The sequence below is a fragment of the Oncorhynchus mykiss genome, chromosome 3 (assembly GCF_057628025.1).
Source record: "Oncorhynchus mykiss isolate SJ-2025 chromosome 3, ASM5762802v1, whole genome shotgun sequence".
Lineage (NCBI taxonomy): Eukaryota > Metazoa > Chordata > Actinopteri > Salmoniformes > Salmonidae > Oncorhynchus > Oncorhynchus mykiss.
In genome coordinates this window covers 78,335,015-78,350,808 of record NC_143024.1, presented here as the reverse complement: position 1 = coordinate 78,350,808, position 15,794 = coordinate 78,335,015, and the positions used below count along the sequence as shown (strand labels likewise).

Here is a 15,794-nt window from a genome sequence, read left to right as displayed (position 1 = left end):
AGTCATTTTCTCTGATGAAACCCCTTTCCGATTGTTTGGGGCATCCGGATAAAAAGCTTGTCCGGAGAAGACAAGGTGAGCGCTACCATCAGTCCTGTGTCATGCCAACAGTAAAACATCCTGAGACCATTCATGTGTGGGGTTGCTTCTCAGCCAAGGGAGTGGGCCCACGCACAATTTTGCCTAAGAACACAGCTATGAATAAAGAATGGTACCAACACATCCTCCGAGAGCAACTTCTCCCAACCATCCAGGAACAGTTTGGTGACGAACAATGCCTTTTCCAGCATAATGGAGCACCTTGCGATAAGGCAAAAGTGATACCTAAGTGGAGCTTTTAGTATATCAAAAAAGGCTTGATATACCTCTACCGGTATGCCATCAAGCCTTGGGGTTTTTCCAGACTGAAAGGATTTAATAGCCTCAAAATATTAATCCTCTGTAATTTGGCCTCCCGGCTGATCTTTCAATGCATTTGTTCATTTTACATTTTTTATATTATTTGGAAAGTATTCCATACCGTAATCTTCGTTCAGTGGCAGAGGATGAGACGGAAAAGAGAACATCTGCCTAAGCGTTCCTATATATGAGATTCAGGAAGACTTGTGTGCATTTTTCTCCATATTCCATCCAGTTTGCTTTATTTTTGTAATAGATTACATTAGATCGTTCTTGAATAAGTTCCTAAAGTTCTTTTTGTTTTTCCTCTAACTTCTTTTCTATCTCTGTAGTATCGTTTTTATTGCTATCTACCTGTACTGTTAGTTCATGGATTCTCCTTGTTAGTCTTGTCTCTTTAGCCAGAAACTGCTTTTTTAGTATTGATGAATATTGATTTGAATGACCTTTTGAAGGTACATTTAAAGGTATCCCAAACAATAAGGGGATTTGCTGAACCTATATTATACTGGAAAAATTCAGTTATAAATGATTTTGTGTTAGTTAAAAATAAGTTGTCCTCCAGTAAACTTTTATTAAATTCCCAATGTCCACGTGGAAAATCTATAGGAGTTATGTGAATGCCAATTAGATGATGATCCGCATTCTGTCTCCTATTAAAACGTTTTTAACCTTTGATGAAAGAGACAAGAAAGTTGTCAACCCCATTCCTTTTTCCACACAACTTCAGGATGTAGAGTGAGTTTCCTGTAAACAGTATATGTTATATTCCTTTTCTTTTAGGCATGTAAAGACTGATCTTCTTTTTTTATATCGGCTAAACTGCTACAATTATAACTGGCTATACTTATTTCTCCCCTTACCATAATTAGATACTATTCTCAGTCTAAATTGACCATAATTTAGTGCTTGTAAAGTTACTGCCATCAGAGGTATTAGAGCTTTCAAACGTCTGATATTTAGAATTCAATTCCCCTTGCTTGTTGTAAACATATATAAGCGTGTAGACAATTACATAAAAAATATAGACAAACAATAAACACATTCAATTATAAAAGTTGAGAGAAGTGAGAGAAGAGAGCGAGATCAGGTGTGTGTGTGTGTGTGTGTGTGTAAGTCCATATGTGTAAGTGAGCATGTAATTGAGTACGTGTGTGTTCATATCCACTTCATAGTGTTCAGATATTTTTACAGTTCCCATACTTTCTTTTTTTCGTAACCTGAAGTCCCTGTAGAATTTAGTACAGCCATGAATCATTCTTTGTAGCAAAGCACTCCCTAGCCTGAAGGCCCTTATCAGTGGGAACAATAAATCAATTGCTGTGATTCTAAAGGGTTCTGTTTTTATGTTTTTCTTCAGATCCCTGTAGTTTTAAAAGAATACCAAATTGAAATGTTGACGCAGTCACCAGTAAATTGTGTTTTCTGTGAAAGCGAGAATGATGTGAATGTTGACCAACTTTACCAGTAATTAGCCCTAGCCGGTGTGTTGAGTTCTCCTCTGCAGTTTACTAGATAGCGACAGTAGGCCTTTAATGCCATGTCCTGCTTTATTAGGCTTCTTTACCCATCTAGTTCAGTGGCCAGGTCAATAATGGTAGACTGTTGCCACTTTCCCCTGCAAGCTAAATGGAAATGGACGCCTCTGTCTGGTCACAGTAAAGAGATGGGGGGGATACTTAGCCTGTGAAGTAGAGATGGATTCACTAGCTTAGTGATCCGGTCATTGACATTCTCAATGTGTGTGTGTGTGTGTGTGTGTGTGTGTGTGTGCGTGTGTAGGAAGTACATGCCTGAACTATGGTCTTGCTTTATCTTTGTATGTGAGGACATGGTAGCTGTCAAGTCATTTGATAATAATGATTGGTGACCTACCTAGATATAACCTACATTTTCCCACTCATTGGGAATCTTGTCATCTTGTGAAACGATGTAGCGAGCTGTGTAATGAATCTAAAACTCATTGTCTTCCTCTCTTTCTTTCTTAGAGTGGGCCGATCTTTACTAGATACAGTACCTCCTCCATCGAGGTGGGCTAAGATGAGTATAACCAGTGATGAAGTGAACTTCTTGGTATACAGATATCTTCAGGAGTCAGGTATGTATGACTGCCAACCTCCCTGTAACACACTTGTCCTGTCTCGCTCTGTCTCTTGTCTGTCTGCTGAAATTATTATTATACTTCTGCTTTACATATTTCTTCTGTATTTGTTTCTGTGGTAATGTTGGAATTGAGAATGGCTTTGTAGTTGACCTTGTTGATTATGTTGTCATGGATTAGACTGCATTGACTCTTTCTAAACCACATGTGTCAAACTTATTCCACTGGCTGAGTGTCTGTGGGTTTTTACTCCTCCATTGTACTTGATTGAGGAACTAAGGTCACTGATTTGTAAGGAACCCCCCTCACCTGGTTGTCTAGGTCTTAATTGAATGGAAAAACCAAGACACTAGGCCCTCCATGGAATGAGTTTGACACCCCTGATCTAAACGGCCTCTAAAGGTTTGGGAATTTTGGCACACATTTTACCGAAGGCTACTTCAATAAATTCACCAAAAACATGATGAAAAGCTTGAGAGAGTGCAGGAATAGGAAGGTAGAGGTGTCAGTAACTCCAGAAACTACCATTAGTTGAAACCAAGCCTATTCTACCTGTCTGTTGGCTGTTCAGAATATCACTTTCCCTTCATATGTACCTGTGTCAACATGCCATTCACGCTACCCTATTTTTCACAGGGTGAATGAATTATTGAGATCCTAGCCGCTGTATTTGATTACTGTTGGGGCTTTCTTTGAAGCCAGTCATTGGATAAATGCTTGATAGCTCTGGCATTTTAACATTTCTTCCCCTGAAAAAGTCTACTTGGAATGAATGATTGATTCGCTGTCTACGCTACCTTTTATTTTATGGTTTACATAACATTGATATAAAAAGTTAGAAATAACACCTCAGACATTGCAGATGTCTGTAGATATGTCTGTGTAGGAGTGAGACGTTTGTGTTGCAGGGTCTCTGGTGTTCTCGTTGTACTGACTGTGTTCTCTGTGTGTCCCTTTCCAGGTTTCTCCCACTCAGCGTTCACCTTTGGCATTGAGAGCCACATCAGCCAGTCCAACATCAATGGAACACTAGTGCCCCCTGCTGCCCTCATCTCCATCCTGCAGAAAGGCCTCCAGTATGTGGAGGCAGAGATCAGCATCAACGAGGTGAGCCTAGGGGCTCCAGTCCAGGCTGCCTTCTGGTAGTGCCTTGGGTCGCAATCATTAGTGCATACCGTAGCAAAACATTTAGCAAAAGAACACAACTATATATATATATAATATATATGGTACTAGTCAAATGTTTGGACACACCTACTCATTCCATATTTTGATTTGTTTAACACTTTTTGGGGCATTATTACATGATTCCATATGTGTTATTTCATAGTTTTGATGTCTTCACTATTATTCTACAATGTAGAAAATAGTCAAAATAAAGAAAAACCCCTGAATGACTAGTTGTGTCCAAACTTTTGACTGAGTGTGTATGCGTGTGTGTATATATATTATTTTTATTCATTAAGGTTATTTTTGAATCTGTTTTCTTCCTTTTGGTGCCTGGAGAATACAACCCTGGCCTGGACTACCACACCCAGAACAAACACCAAACACTCTCCATGTAAATCAATGGGGTTATTTATATAAGACTGCCCTCACTAATACAGTGCCTAAGATCAATACTTAGCTCAGCAGTCATTTGTGTGCAAAATAACTTTATCGAAGTCATGAATCTCAAACAATACCAAAATCAATACACTATTGTACTTGGCAAATTAAAAATGTAAATCCTACAGTTCGAATTTATTGTCCATCAGTGCACTCTTACATCCAACGGGGTAACCATGGCATATTTGGTGTTGTGTTGGCAGGATGGCACGGTGTTTGATGGGCGGCCCATTGAGTCTCTGTCACTCATCGACGCGGTGATGCCAGATGTGGTGCAGACGCGGCAGCAGGCCTTCCGCGACAAGCTAGCCCAGCAACAGGCGGCCTGCGCCATGGCAATCACCGCCGCAAGCAACCAACCCAATGCACCAAAGAACGGAGAGGCCATTGTAAACGGAGAGGAGAATGGCACACACACCATGTGTAAGAACAGCCTCCTGTCTAACAGAGCTATTTAGCTATCACTAGCTAGCGTTGTCGTAACTTAACAAATGACAGCTAAACATTTTCCCACATTATCTTGATACTTACTATGTGAGACTTACTACATCAAGCAGCGTGTGTGTGTGATACTCTAGAGCCATGTGATTTTCACTGAATGTGAGGTAATTAGTGACATGGCATTGAGTGTTGGTGAATTTGACCCTGCATGCATTCACCTTCATTGTGCCTCCCTAACAGATGCTTCTAGAATTTAGCCAGTGAAACCAGAGAGGTATGGATCAGGTGAAGCCTTAGATTAGGGAGAAACTGATAGAGGATGTTGTGGATGTTTGTGTCAGCCGATCCCACTGGAGTTAGTCTGTCTGTGTGGGTGGGTGGCAGAACACCAGCAAAGACTGTTAGTTTAAGTAATGGTTGTCTGAACAGAAAGGGATGCTGCAGCCCCGTAGGATTGTTCTTCTGCAAAAACAAGTCTGGAAGAAAAACACATTTTATCAATACTGCAGGCAGGATGTGAAGATGATTACTGGATTAGCTCTTAGCTCATCTCCCAGAATGGTTGGCTTTGATCCTCTACAGATTGCTCCTTCCGCTTCAATTGGGTCAACAAGTACGTTTGATGCGGTAGTTGCAAATCTTAGATAACACTGTTATTTAAGACTTAGTAACTGTCTCGGGCTCTCGGCTTTTTGCCGTTAATGTTTTGTAACTAGCCTCATTTAAATTCTCTGATCTTAAATGGTTATGATTTGAAAGGGGAGAGGTTAAACACCTCAAATTTTTTGTCAGAAACCAATTTAGGAGGGAAACAGTCCAGATAGTTAAAGTTTTTGCAACTGAATATGGCTACGGATGAGAAGGATATTTAACTATATTTTCAATATATGTGATCTCCTGTTAAGTAGGTATTGGGAGTCATGTATGTGTCTGTTTTTATTTCCTTATTTTATTTAACCTTTATTTAACTAGGCAAGTCAGTTAAGAACAACTTCTTATTTACAATGACGGCCTACCCCGGCCAAACCCTAACCCGGACAACGCTGGGCCATTTGTGCGTGCCCTATGGGACTCCCAATCACGGCCAGTTGTGATACAGCCTGGAAACAAACCATGATATGTAGTGATGCCTCTAGCACTGCTTTTTTTTTTATCTGTCGGCCCCAGCCTCGAACTCAGGCCCTGTGTGTAGTTAACCGACCTTCTCTGCCCATTCATCGCCATTTTACCTGTTGTTGTTGTCTCAGCTGATTAGCTGTTGTTGTCTTAGCTAGCTCTCCCAATCAACACCTGTGATTGCTTTGTTTCTCTCAAATGTCAATATGTCTTGTATACTGTTGTTGGTTAGAGCGTTGGACTAGTAACTGAAAGGTTGCAAGATCAAATCCCTGAGCTGACAAGTTAAAAATCTGTCGTTCTGCCCCTGAACAAGGCAGTTAACCCACTGTTCCTAGGCCGTCATTGAAAATAAGAATTGGTTCTTAACTGACTTGCCTAGTTAAATAAAGGCAAGATATATAAAACAAATGTTTTAGTTTACTGTGGAGCCCATAGTCCCACTCAACATGCCTCAGATATCTCCTTTGTCCGACCTCCCACACATGCGGTGACCTCACCCAGCATAACTAGCCCATCCAGAGATGCAACCTCTCTTATCATCACTCAATGCCTGACTTTACCTCCACTGTACCCACACCCCACCATACCCCTGTCTGTATATTATGCCCTGAATCTATTCTACCACGCTCAGAAATCTGCTCCTTTTATTCTCTGTCCCCAATGCACTAGATGACCAGTTTTCATAGCCTTTAGCCGTACGCTCATCCTACACCTCCTCTGTTCCTCGGGTGATGTGGAGGTTATCCCAGGCCCTGCGTGTCCCCCGGCACTCTCATTTGTTGACTTGTTGTAACCTGAAAAAGCCTTGGTTTCATGCATGTTAACATCCCTAACATCCCTAAGTTTGTTTTACTCACTGCTTTAGCACACTCCGCCAACCCTGATGTCCTTCCCGTGTCTGAATCCTGGCTTAGGAAGACCACTAAAAATTCAGAGATTTCCATCCTCAACTACAACATTTTCAGACAAGATAGAACGACCAAAGGGGGAGGAGTTGCAATCTACTGCAGAGATAGACTGCAAAGTTCTGTCATACTTTCCAGGTCTATGCCCAAACAGTTCGAGCTTCTAATTTTAAAAATTAATCTCTCCAGAAATAAGTCTCTCACTGTTGCCGCCTGTTATAGACCCCCCTCAGCTCCCAACTGTGCCCTGGACACCATATGTGAATTGATTGCCCCCCATCTATCTTCAGAATCGATTCTGTTAGGTGACCTAAACTGGGATATGCTTAACACCCCGGCAGTCCAACAATCTAAGGTAGATGCCCCCAATCTCACACAAATTATCAACGAACTCACCAGGTACAACCCTAAATCCTTAAACATGGGCACCCTCATAGATATTATCCTGACCAACTTGCCCTCCTAATACACCTCTGCTGTTTTCAGTCAGGATCTCAGCGATCACTGCCTCATTGCCTGCATCCGCTATGGGTCTGCGGTCAAACAACCACCCCTCATCACTGTCAAACGCTCCCTAAAACACTTCTTAAAGCAGGTCTTTCTAATCGACCTGGCCTGGGTATCTTGGAAGGATATTGACCTCATCACATCAGTCGAGGATGCCTGGTAGTTCTTTAAAAGTAATTTCCTCACCATCTTAAATAAGCATGCCCCTTTCAAAAAATGTAGAACTAAGAACAGATATAGCCCCTGGTTCACTCCAGACCTGACTGCCCTCGACCAGCACAAAAATATTCTGTGGCGTACTGCACTAGCAACAAATAGTCCGCGCGATATGAAATTTGTCAGGGAAGTCAGGAACCAATACACGCAGGCAGTCAGGAAAGCAAATGCTAGCTTTTTCAAACAGAAATTTGCATCCTGTAGCTCTAACTCCAAAAGGTTTTGGGACACTGTAAGGTCCATGGAGAATAAGAGCACCTCCTCCTAGCTGCCCACTGCACTGAGGCTAGATAACACTGTCACCACCGATAAATCCACGATAATCAAGAATTTCAATAAGCATTTCTCTACGGCTGGCCATGCTTTCCTCCTGGCTACCCCAACCCCGGCCAACAGCTGCACACCCCCCGCAGCTACTTGCCCAAGCCTCCGCAGCTTCTCGTTCACCCAAATCCAGATAGCAGATGTTCTGAAAGAGCTGCAAAACCTGGACCCGTACAAATCAGCTGGGCTAGACAACCTGGCCACTCTCTTTCTAAAGTTATCCGCTGCTACTGTTAAACCTCTCTTTCTAAAGTTATCCGCTGCTACTGTTCAACCTCTCTTTCTAAAGTTATCCGCTGCTACTGTTAAACCTCTCTTTCTAAAGTTATCCGCTGCTACTGTTAAACCTCTCTTTCTAAAGTTATCCGCTGCTACTGTTAAACCTCTCTTTCTAAAGTTATCCGCTGCTACTGTTAAACCTCTCTTTCTAAAGTTATCCGCTGCTACTGTTAAACCTCTCTTTCTAAAGTTATCCGCTGCTACTGTTCAACCTCTCTTTCTAAAGTTATCCGCTGCTACTGTTAAACCTCTCTTTCTAAAGTTATCCGCTGCTACTGTTAAACCTCTCTTTCGTATCGTCTGAGATCCCTAAAGATTGGAAAGCTGCCGCGGTCATGCACCCCTTCAAAGGTGGTGACACTCTAGACCCAAACTGTTACAGACCTATATCCATCCTGCCCTGCCTTTCTAAAGTCTTCGAAAGCCAAGTTAATAAACAGATCATTGACCATTTCGAATCCCACCACACCTTCTCCGCTGTGCAATCTGGTTTCCGAGCTGGTCATGGGTGCACCTCAGCCACGCTCAAGGTACGAAATTATATCATAACCGCCATCGATAAAAGACAATACTGTGCAGCCGTCTTCATCGACCTGGCCTAGGCTTTCGACTCTGTCAAACATGGTATTTTTATCGGCAGATTCAACAGCCTTGGTTTCTCAAATGACTGCCTCACCTGGTTCACTAACTACTTCTCAGACAGAGTTCAGCGTGTCAAATCGGAGGGCATGTTGTCCGGACCTCTGGCAGTCTCAACGATGTCACTCTTGTTGCGGGTGATTCCCAAACACCTCTACACAGACGGCACCATTCTGTATACATCTGGCCCTTCTTTGGACAATGTGTTAACAAACCTCCAGATGAGCTTCAATGCCATACAACACTCCTTCTGTGGCCTCCAACTGCTCTTAAACGCTAGTAAAACTAAAGGCATGCTTTTCAACCGTTTTCTGCCCGCATGCGCCCGCCCGACTAGCATCACTACTCTGGACGGTTCTGACTTAGAATATGTGGACAACTACAAATACCTAGGTGTCTGGCTAGACTGTAAACTCTCCTTCCAGACTCATATTAAACATCTCCAATCCAAATAAAATCTAGAATCGGTTTCCTATTTCGCAACAAAGCCTCCTTTACTCACGCCGTCAAACTTACCCTCGTAAAACTGACTATCCTACCGATCCTCGACTTCGGCGATGTCATCTACAAAATAGCCTCCAACACTCTACTCAGCAAACTGGATGCAGTCTATCACAGTGCCATCCGTTTTGTCCCCAAAGCCCCATATACCACCCACCACTGCGACCTGTATGCTCTCTTTGGCTGGCCCTCGCTACCTATTCGTCGCCAGACCCACTGGCTCCAGGACATCTATACGTCTATGCTAGGTAAAGCTCCGCCTTATCTTAGCTCACTGGTCACGATAACAACACCCACCCGTAGCACGCGCTCCAGCAGGTGTATCTCACTGATCATCCCTAAAGCCAACACCTCATTTGGCCGCCTTTCCTTACAGTTCTCTGTTGCCAATGACTGGAACTAATTGCAAAAATCGCTGAAGCTGGAGACTTATATTTCCCTCACTAACTTTAAACATCAGCTATCTGAGCAGCTAACTGATTGCTGCAGCTGTACATAGCCAATCTGTAAATAGCCCATCCAATCTACCTACCTCATCCCCATATTGTTTTTATTTACTTTTCTGCTCTTTTGCGCAACAGTATTTCTACTTGCACATCATCATCTGCACATCTATCACTCAAGTGTTAATATGCTAAATTGTAATTACTTCACTACTATGGCCTATTTATTGCCTATCTCCTCACGCCATTTGCACACGCTGTATATAGACTTTATTTTTTCTATTGTGTTATTGACTGTACGCTTGTTTATTCCATGTGTATCTCTGTGTTGTTGTTTGTGTCGCACTGCTTTGCTTTATCTTGGCCAGGTTGCAGTTGTAAATGAGAACTTGTTCTCAACTAGCCTACCAGGTTAAATAAAGGTGAAAAATATATATATAAAAAAATGCCATGCCTTAGACCGCTGCGCCACTCAGGAGCCCCAGTCTGTAACAGAGTGTGGATGTGATCTGATTACAGATAACCACATTGAGCCCATGGAGATGGATGTGGACGTGGAGATCCCAGCCAGCAAGGCCACGGTCCTCCGAGGCCACGAGTCAGAGGTGTTCATCTGTGCCTGGAACCCTGTCAGCGACCTGCTGGCCTCAGGGTGAGTCTAATTTGGGAGGGGGAAGTGTGGGGGGCACAGGGATGAGTCAGTACTGGGTTCAGCTTTTCTGGGACTTGTGAGGCTAGAGCAGCTCACACACACACACACACACACACACACACACACACACTGTCTCTGTCTGTCTGTATTGACTTTCTCTTCTGTATTCTGCCTGTGTGTGTGTCTAGGTCGGGAGACTCGACAGCCCGGATCTGGAACCTGAATGAGAACAGTAACAGTAGTTCCACCCAGCTGGTGCTCAGACACTGCATCAGGGAGGGAGACCAGGACGTCCCCAGCAACAAAGATGTCACCTCACTAGACTGGAATGTGAGTTCTCAATTGTCCATTCCATCCATCTACTGTGTCAATTATCACTTGACTGAAATGGTCTGGAACGGAACATTAGAAGTCCTCTATACTGAGTAGAGTTAACTAACTGCTCTATTTGACCCCATAGAGCGACGGGACACTCTTAGCAACAGGATCTTATGATGGATTTGCAAGGATATGGACAAAAGATGGTTTGTTGAGTTTTGTTACATTTTAATTAATTTATATTACAGTGCCCAATGCCCAATCTGAATCATATTGTCATCTGTGCAGATACATTAAACTCTTGTCTTTCACAGGTAATCTGGCTAGCACCTTGGGGCAACATAAAGGTCCCATATTTGCACTGAAGTGGAACAAGAAAGGAAACTCTATCCTCAGTGCTGGTGTAGATAAGGTATTTAAAAATATATATATTATTGTATATATTATTTAATCGAATTAATCAAGTAACTCCAGTAGCAATCAACTAACCCTGCAGTATTTGCTATGTATCTGTTGTCATTTTCCAGACAACAATCATTTGGGACGCACACACAGGAGAGGCCAAGCAGCAGTTCCCCTTCCACTCAGGTAAGCCCCCTGTGTCCCGAACAGAAAGATGTAGGACTTCAGCTGCTCGGGTGATGTGAGTTAACCCTTTGAATACTGTCCTTGTCCTTTTGTGTTGCCTCCTGCCTGCAGCTCCAGCCCTGGACGTGGACTGGCAGAACAACACAACGTTTGCCTCCTGCAGCACAGACATGTGCATCCACGTGTGTCGAATGGGCAGCGACCGGCCGCTCAAAACCTTCCAAGGCCACACGGTAAACAAACTACATCTCTGTTCTACCCTCTACAACTCACACCACTGAGGACCAAGTCACACTTGGGATTTCTCTACATCCTGTATTTTCCCAAACTTCTGAAGGTCTGTAAACAGGATAATGTGTAACTATTAAACGGATAAGCATGATGTCTTATTGGTCCTCTACAAGTCTACATGTCTGTCTTCCCATGTGTTTTTCAGAATGAAGTCAATGCTATCAAGTGGGACCCGTCAGGGATGTTACTAGCCTCCTGCTCTGATGACATGACTTTAAAGGTAAGGCCAGCACTTCTACTTCAGCCAAGATTTTGGACACATGACCATGATCTCCATATGTCAATATAATAATGTAATGATTACACAGTGCTGTTCTCTTTCCCAGATCTGGAGTATGAAGCAGGACTCGTGGGTCCATGACCTCCAGGCCCACAGTAAGGAGATCTACACTATCAAGTGGAGCCCTACCGGCCCCGGCACTAGCAACCCCAACTTCAACATCATGCTGGCTAGGTGGGACACACTCACAGCACCTAGACTTGTTCTGGGACAGCGTTGTGATGAGTTGAGAATGGACAGTGAAGTGGTCTCTTGTCAGGAAGTGTCCCAGACATTCTCTCAGGGCTAGTAACTGTCAGTGGATCAGGGACATCAAGCCAATGCTTCCATATGTAAATGTTACAGTTCAAATACCACAGGCATTTACAACCTCTTCTGAAATCCCCTGGGATGGGCGTATATTTCACTCTGGATGTAAAACTGCCATTACTGCTATGACTTGTTAGGAACTTGATAGTAATCTGAGGTAAATGTGGTATTGTACACCAAGATACAGCTCATGTCTGATCATGTGATTTAATTGGTTCTTTCCCAACTTCTGTTTATTAATTTAGTTTTAATCTCACAATATTTTCCTGTGTCCTTGTAAAGTGAGATTTGCAATCTAGCCAGGGGCAGCCCCAGAAGACTTGGCTTACACTATCTAATAATACCATTTTGATGAGAAAGTGTTAATGAATGTCAGCTCCTCTTTTCATTAACACATGCTCTCATCCATCACATGCTCTCATCCATCACATGCTCTCATCCATCACATGCTCTCATCCATCACATGCTCTCCTTTTGTGGTGACAGATGTTCTCACCGATTCTACAACATCACACATCTCGTTTTGGCTTTGTGGATCAGCATTTTGAATTAGAGTTTGCATCGAGCACCAAAGCCAACTTATTGACATATTTCTTACATTTCATATCCTTCTTTCTATGTAGTGTTGTTGACAACCTGAACCTGGAGAAACGACTTGGTTGCTACTTTGTTATAAAGGTGTTAACTCTCCTGTCAAACCCTGTAAATTACCATTAGTACTGAAAGATCAGTAATGGCTTGTTGGTATGAACAAAGTTTGAGTTTTCATGTATTTCAGTTACAGTACGTATTTTCATTTAGCAGATAGATGGAGAACTGACCATGTGCTCTGTCCTACCCCTCAGTGCCTCGTTTGACTCGACGGTGCGTCTGTGGGACGTGGAGCGAGGTGTGTGTATCCACACCCTCACCAAACACCAGGAGCCTGTTTACAGTGTGGCCTTCAGCCCCGACGGGAAGCACCTGGCCAGCGGCTCCTTCGACAAGTGTGTACACATCTGGAACACCATGGTGAGTCACGCTGGAGGTTATAACTCAGTTAACAGTTTATAATATGTAACAGCTTTTAGCAGTTTATAACAGATTGTAACAGTTTATAACAGATTGTAACAGGTTATAGCATCTTATAACAGTTAGTTAGTAGGTCCTATGGTCAGATAAAACACCTGGCCCTATGTTTAATACAGGCTGTGACGTTGTTGTTAGGTCAAGCAGGCAACTATGGTCCTCAAGCAGTCCTCACCAGAGTTGGTGGTAATGTGGTTGTGTTGTGGTTGCAGTCTGGAGCCTTGGTGCATAGCTACAGGGGGACTGGAGGGATTTTTGAGGTGTGCTGGAACAGCACAGGAGACAAAGTTGGTGCTAGCGCTTCAGATGGATCGGTATGTTTGATACGATTATGATTTGTGTTTTAAAATGTATATAATTTGTATTGATGTGTTTTTATTTTTTTCATTTATGCATGTACTACTACCACTCATTTTTGTATGTTAAACCAAAGTGATAAAAATAAAAGACCTTAATGCTTTAGTCTCAGGACCAATGCTTTCAGAAGTGCATGGGGAGAAACCAAAATATTCTGAAGCATAATATGTATTATTAATCATGCTATCTTTGCCCTCCAGGTATGTGTTCTTGAGCTCCGAAAATAGCATCCTGCCAGTGATTTTGAAGATGGACCCTGGAATGTGCAGAAAAAATGCCTTCTGCCATCAGCAAACACACTCTAATGGTTCAGAGCAGGCCTGGCAATGTGGAGGACAACCTCAGAGTGGACACAGGAGACCAACAAAATACTTGTTCTAACTATTACAACCTACTCAATGGATTTGTGTCTCTTGTTTGAGACCACAAAGAAAATCTGCTGGGTTAATTCATCCACAGGACTGAACTAAATCTAATAATAGTTGTTCAGCCATGCTTTAAAAGGTGCCTAAAGAGGAAGTGAAATGACCACCTACCCCTGCTGTTATTTAACTAGGGCCTGAATCATGAGGAAGGTTTGCTGAGGTTTGGGTGTTTGGGGTCATATTGTGAGAGAAAGGTTGTGTTTTAGAATGTATCTAAGCACATGTTAACCCTATGGTGTCCTGAGTTGAGAAACAATGTGGGAGACATGAGGAGAGTGACATTGTTAGTGCTGCACTGGCCTCCTCAAATGTGATGTTTAAGTTGTCCTGAGTGGGAAATGGTTTCTGTTTCAAGAGCTCTTCTTGCAAATTTTTCTCAAATGGACTTTTGAAAGTCAGAGTAACACAAGGCGTTGCTATGAGGTAGTTCTGTTCTCACATTTAATAACACCATTTCAATGAAGAAAAAACTAACTTTTAATGATGTTTTAATTCACATGAGGAAGAAAAAAAATATTTTTGTGGACATCTTTACAAGATGCATAAAGTGGTTTATAAGTATTCTCCCTTCTGGATGTAAATTTTATGAATGTAAAGATATGTAAATTAGATGAATACACAGACTTATATACTGCGTATATATGTTTATTTACATTACACTTTGGCGTCATCCTCTAGACGCTCAATACTGGCTAGAGATATTGCCCCTTTTCTTTGCTGATACTCAGTTACAAGACCCTGATTACATTTAAAGCATGTCAGAATAATTTTTTCACCATGTATGTTCATTCTACCAGTTATGTGTGCATCCGGTTGGTTTGTCAAGTCAGGTGGCGCTGAGGTGGACTGTAGTCATTTCACAAGACGTGTCAGTGAATTTAGTCTGTATTCAGTCCTAATGACAACCAATGAAATGGAGATCAGAACAGACAGAGAACATGATGACTGACCAGGAAAGACCAGGAGGAGAGGAGGCTGTGAACGTTTTAATTGTGTTGTCTCAATGTTGCTTTAGTAGCAAACTGTCATCACTAGTCATCTATTGATATTTTCTAACAGTACTCCTCTGTTTGGCACCGCAAGCTATCTGACGTAAACCCAGGTTACACTGACCGATCAATCTGATTGGTCAAGCGAAAGTCCTGCTGTAGCTTCTAAGCTGTGATTGGTTGAATTCAGTGGAGGTCCTGATGTCTCCACTGCCTGATCTAATAGGTCAGATTTGACTTCTGATTTGAGATACCTGTATAATGGGTTTAGCTTTAAATGGGGAAGTTCGTTTTTCATGGCCCGTTGAACATTTTAGACCTCTCAATTGGTACTTAAGTGAAATCACCCAGGGCACCGGGCCATGCCAAACGAACTGGCCCGTTGTGTGCTGTATGTATACTTGTACTTACCATGGTCTAACGTGATATCTGTCTCTTCGAACTAACAAACTGACAATGCCTGTTTGTCCCTTTTCTCTCTTTCAGTCAAGATCATTTTAAGAGCAATGTGTGAAGTGCACTTTTTCAGAAGGTAGGATCAGCTTTTGTTTGGGTTTGTGATGAAAGGGGAAGACCAGCATTTTTATTTCTTGTTATTTTTACGGCATAATCGGGCGTTGATTGATGGAAGGTTCATTGTCTGACTTATTTTTTGTTGCTGCTGAGAGCCATTATTGTCTGTGTCAGACTGAGAATCGGACTGTGGTTGGTGGCCATCTTGGCATGCTGAGAAGCCCAGTGTGGAATAATATGCTGTGACTGACAGCGATCACTCTCCCCCACCCAGTCTAGGGTATGGTCATCTGTTTCCAAGACTAAACAATGAAATCACATTATGTCTCAAATAAAGCACTCTATTTTGATATTAGAAAAGCCTTTCCTTGTATTGTTGGGTTCTTGTCGTTTCCCTTTAAACGTGGCTCACGCGGCAGAATGCATAGCATTATGATAATGTGTATATGGAGAGGTAGATATTTAGTGTCAGTGTAGCACTTTATCAGATACTTCATGTGATCATTTAACTCATGACACATC

General features: G+C 42.5%; 1 protein-coding gene across 1 annotated transcript in view; it reads left to right on the top strand.

Moving 5' to 3' along the window:
- Positions 1-15,632, top strand: part of LOC110520431 (F-box-like/WD repeat-containing protein TBL1X) — a 43,033-nt gene extending 27,401 nt beyond the window's left edge. Inside the window, exons 2-15 of the mRNA XM_036974988.2 lie at positions 2,388-2,497; positions 3,462-3,607; positions 4,312-4,531; positions 10,002-10,134; positions 10,323-10,464; positions 10,595-10,658; positions 10,767-10,864; positions 10,980-11,040; positions 11,152-11,273; positions 11,477-11,551; positions 11,658-11,785; positions 12,766-12,931; positions 13,201-13,302; positions 13,546-15,632. Coding sequence (XP_036830883.1) covers positions 2,440-2,497; positions 3,462-3,607; positions 4,312-4,531; positions 10,002-10,134; positions 10,323-10,464; positions 10,595-10,658; positions 10,767-10,864; positions 10,980-11,040; positions 11,152-11,273; positions 11,477-11,551; positions 11,658-11,785; positions 12,766-12,931; positions 13,201-13,302; positions 13,546-13,572 — 1,542 coding nt within the window. The 5' untranslated portion in view covers positions 2,388-2,439 and the 3' untranslated portion in view covers positions 13,573-15,632. The remainder of the gene's footprint in view (positions 1-2,387; positions 2,498-3,461; positions 3,608-4,311; positions 4,532-10,001; positions 10,135-10,322; positions 10,465-10,594; positions 10,659-10,766; positions 10,865-10,979; positions 11,041-11,151; positions 11,274-11,476; positions 11,552-11,657; positions 11,786-12,765; positions 12,932-13,200; positions 13,303-13,545) is intronic.
- The last annotated feature ends 162 nt before the right edge of the window (positions 15,633-15,794 follow it).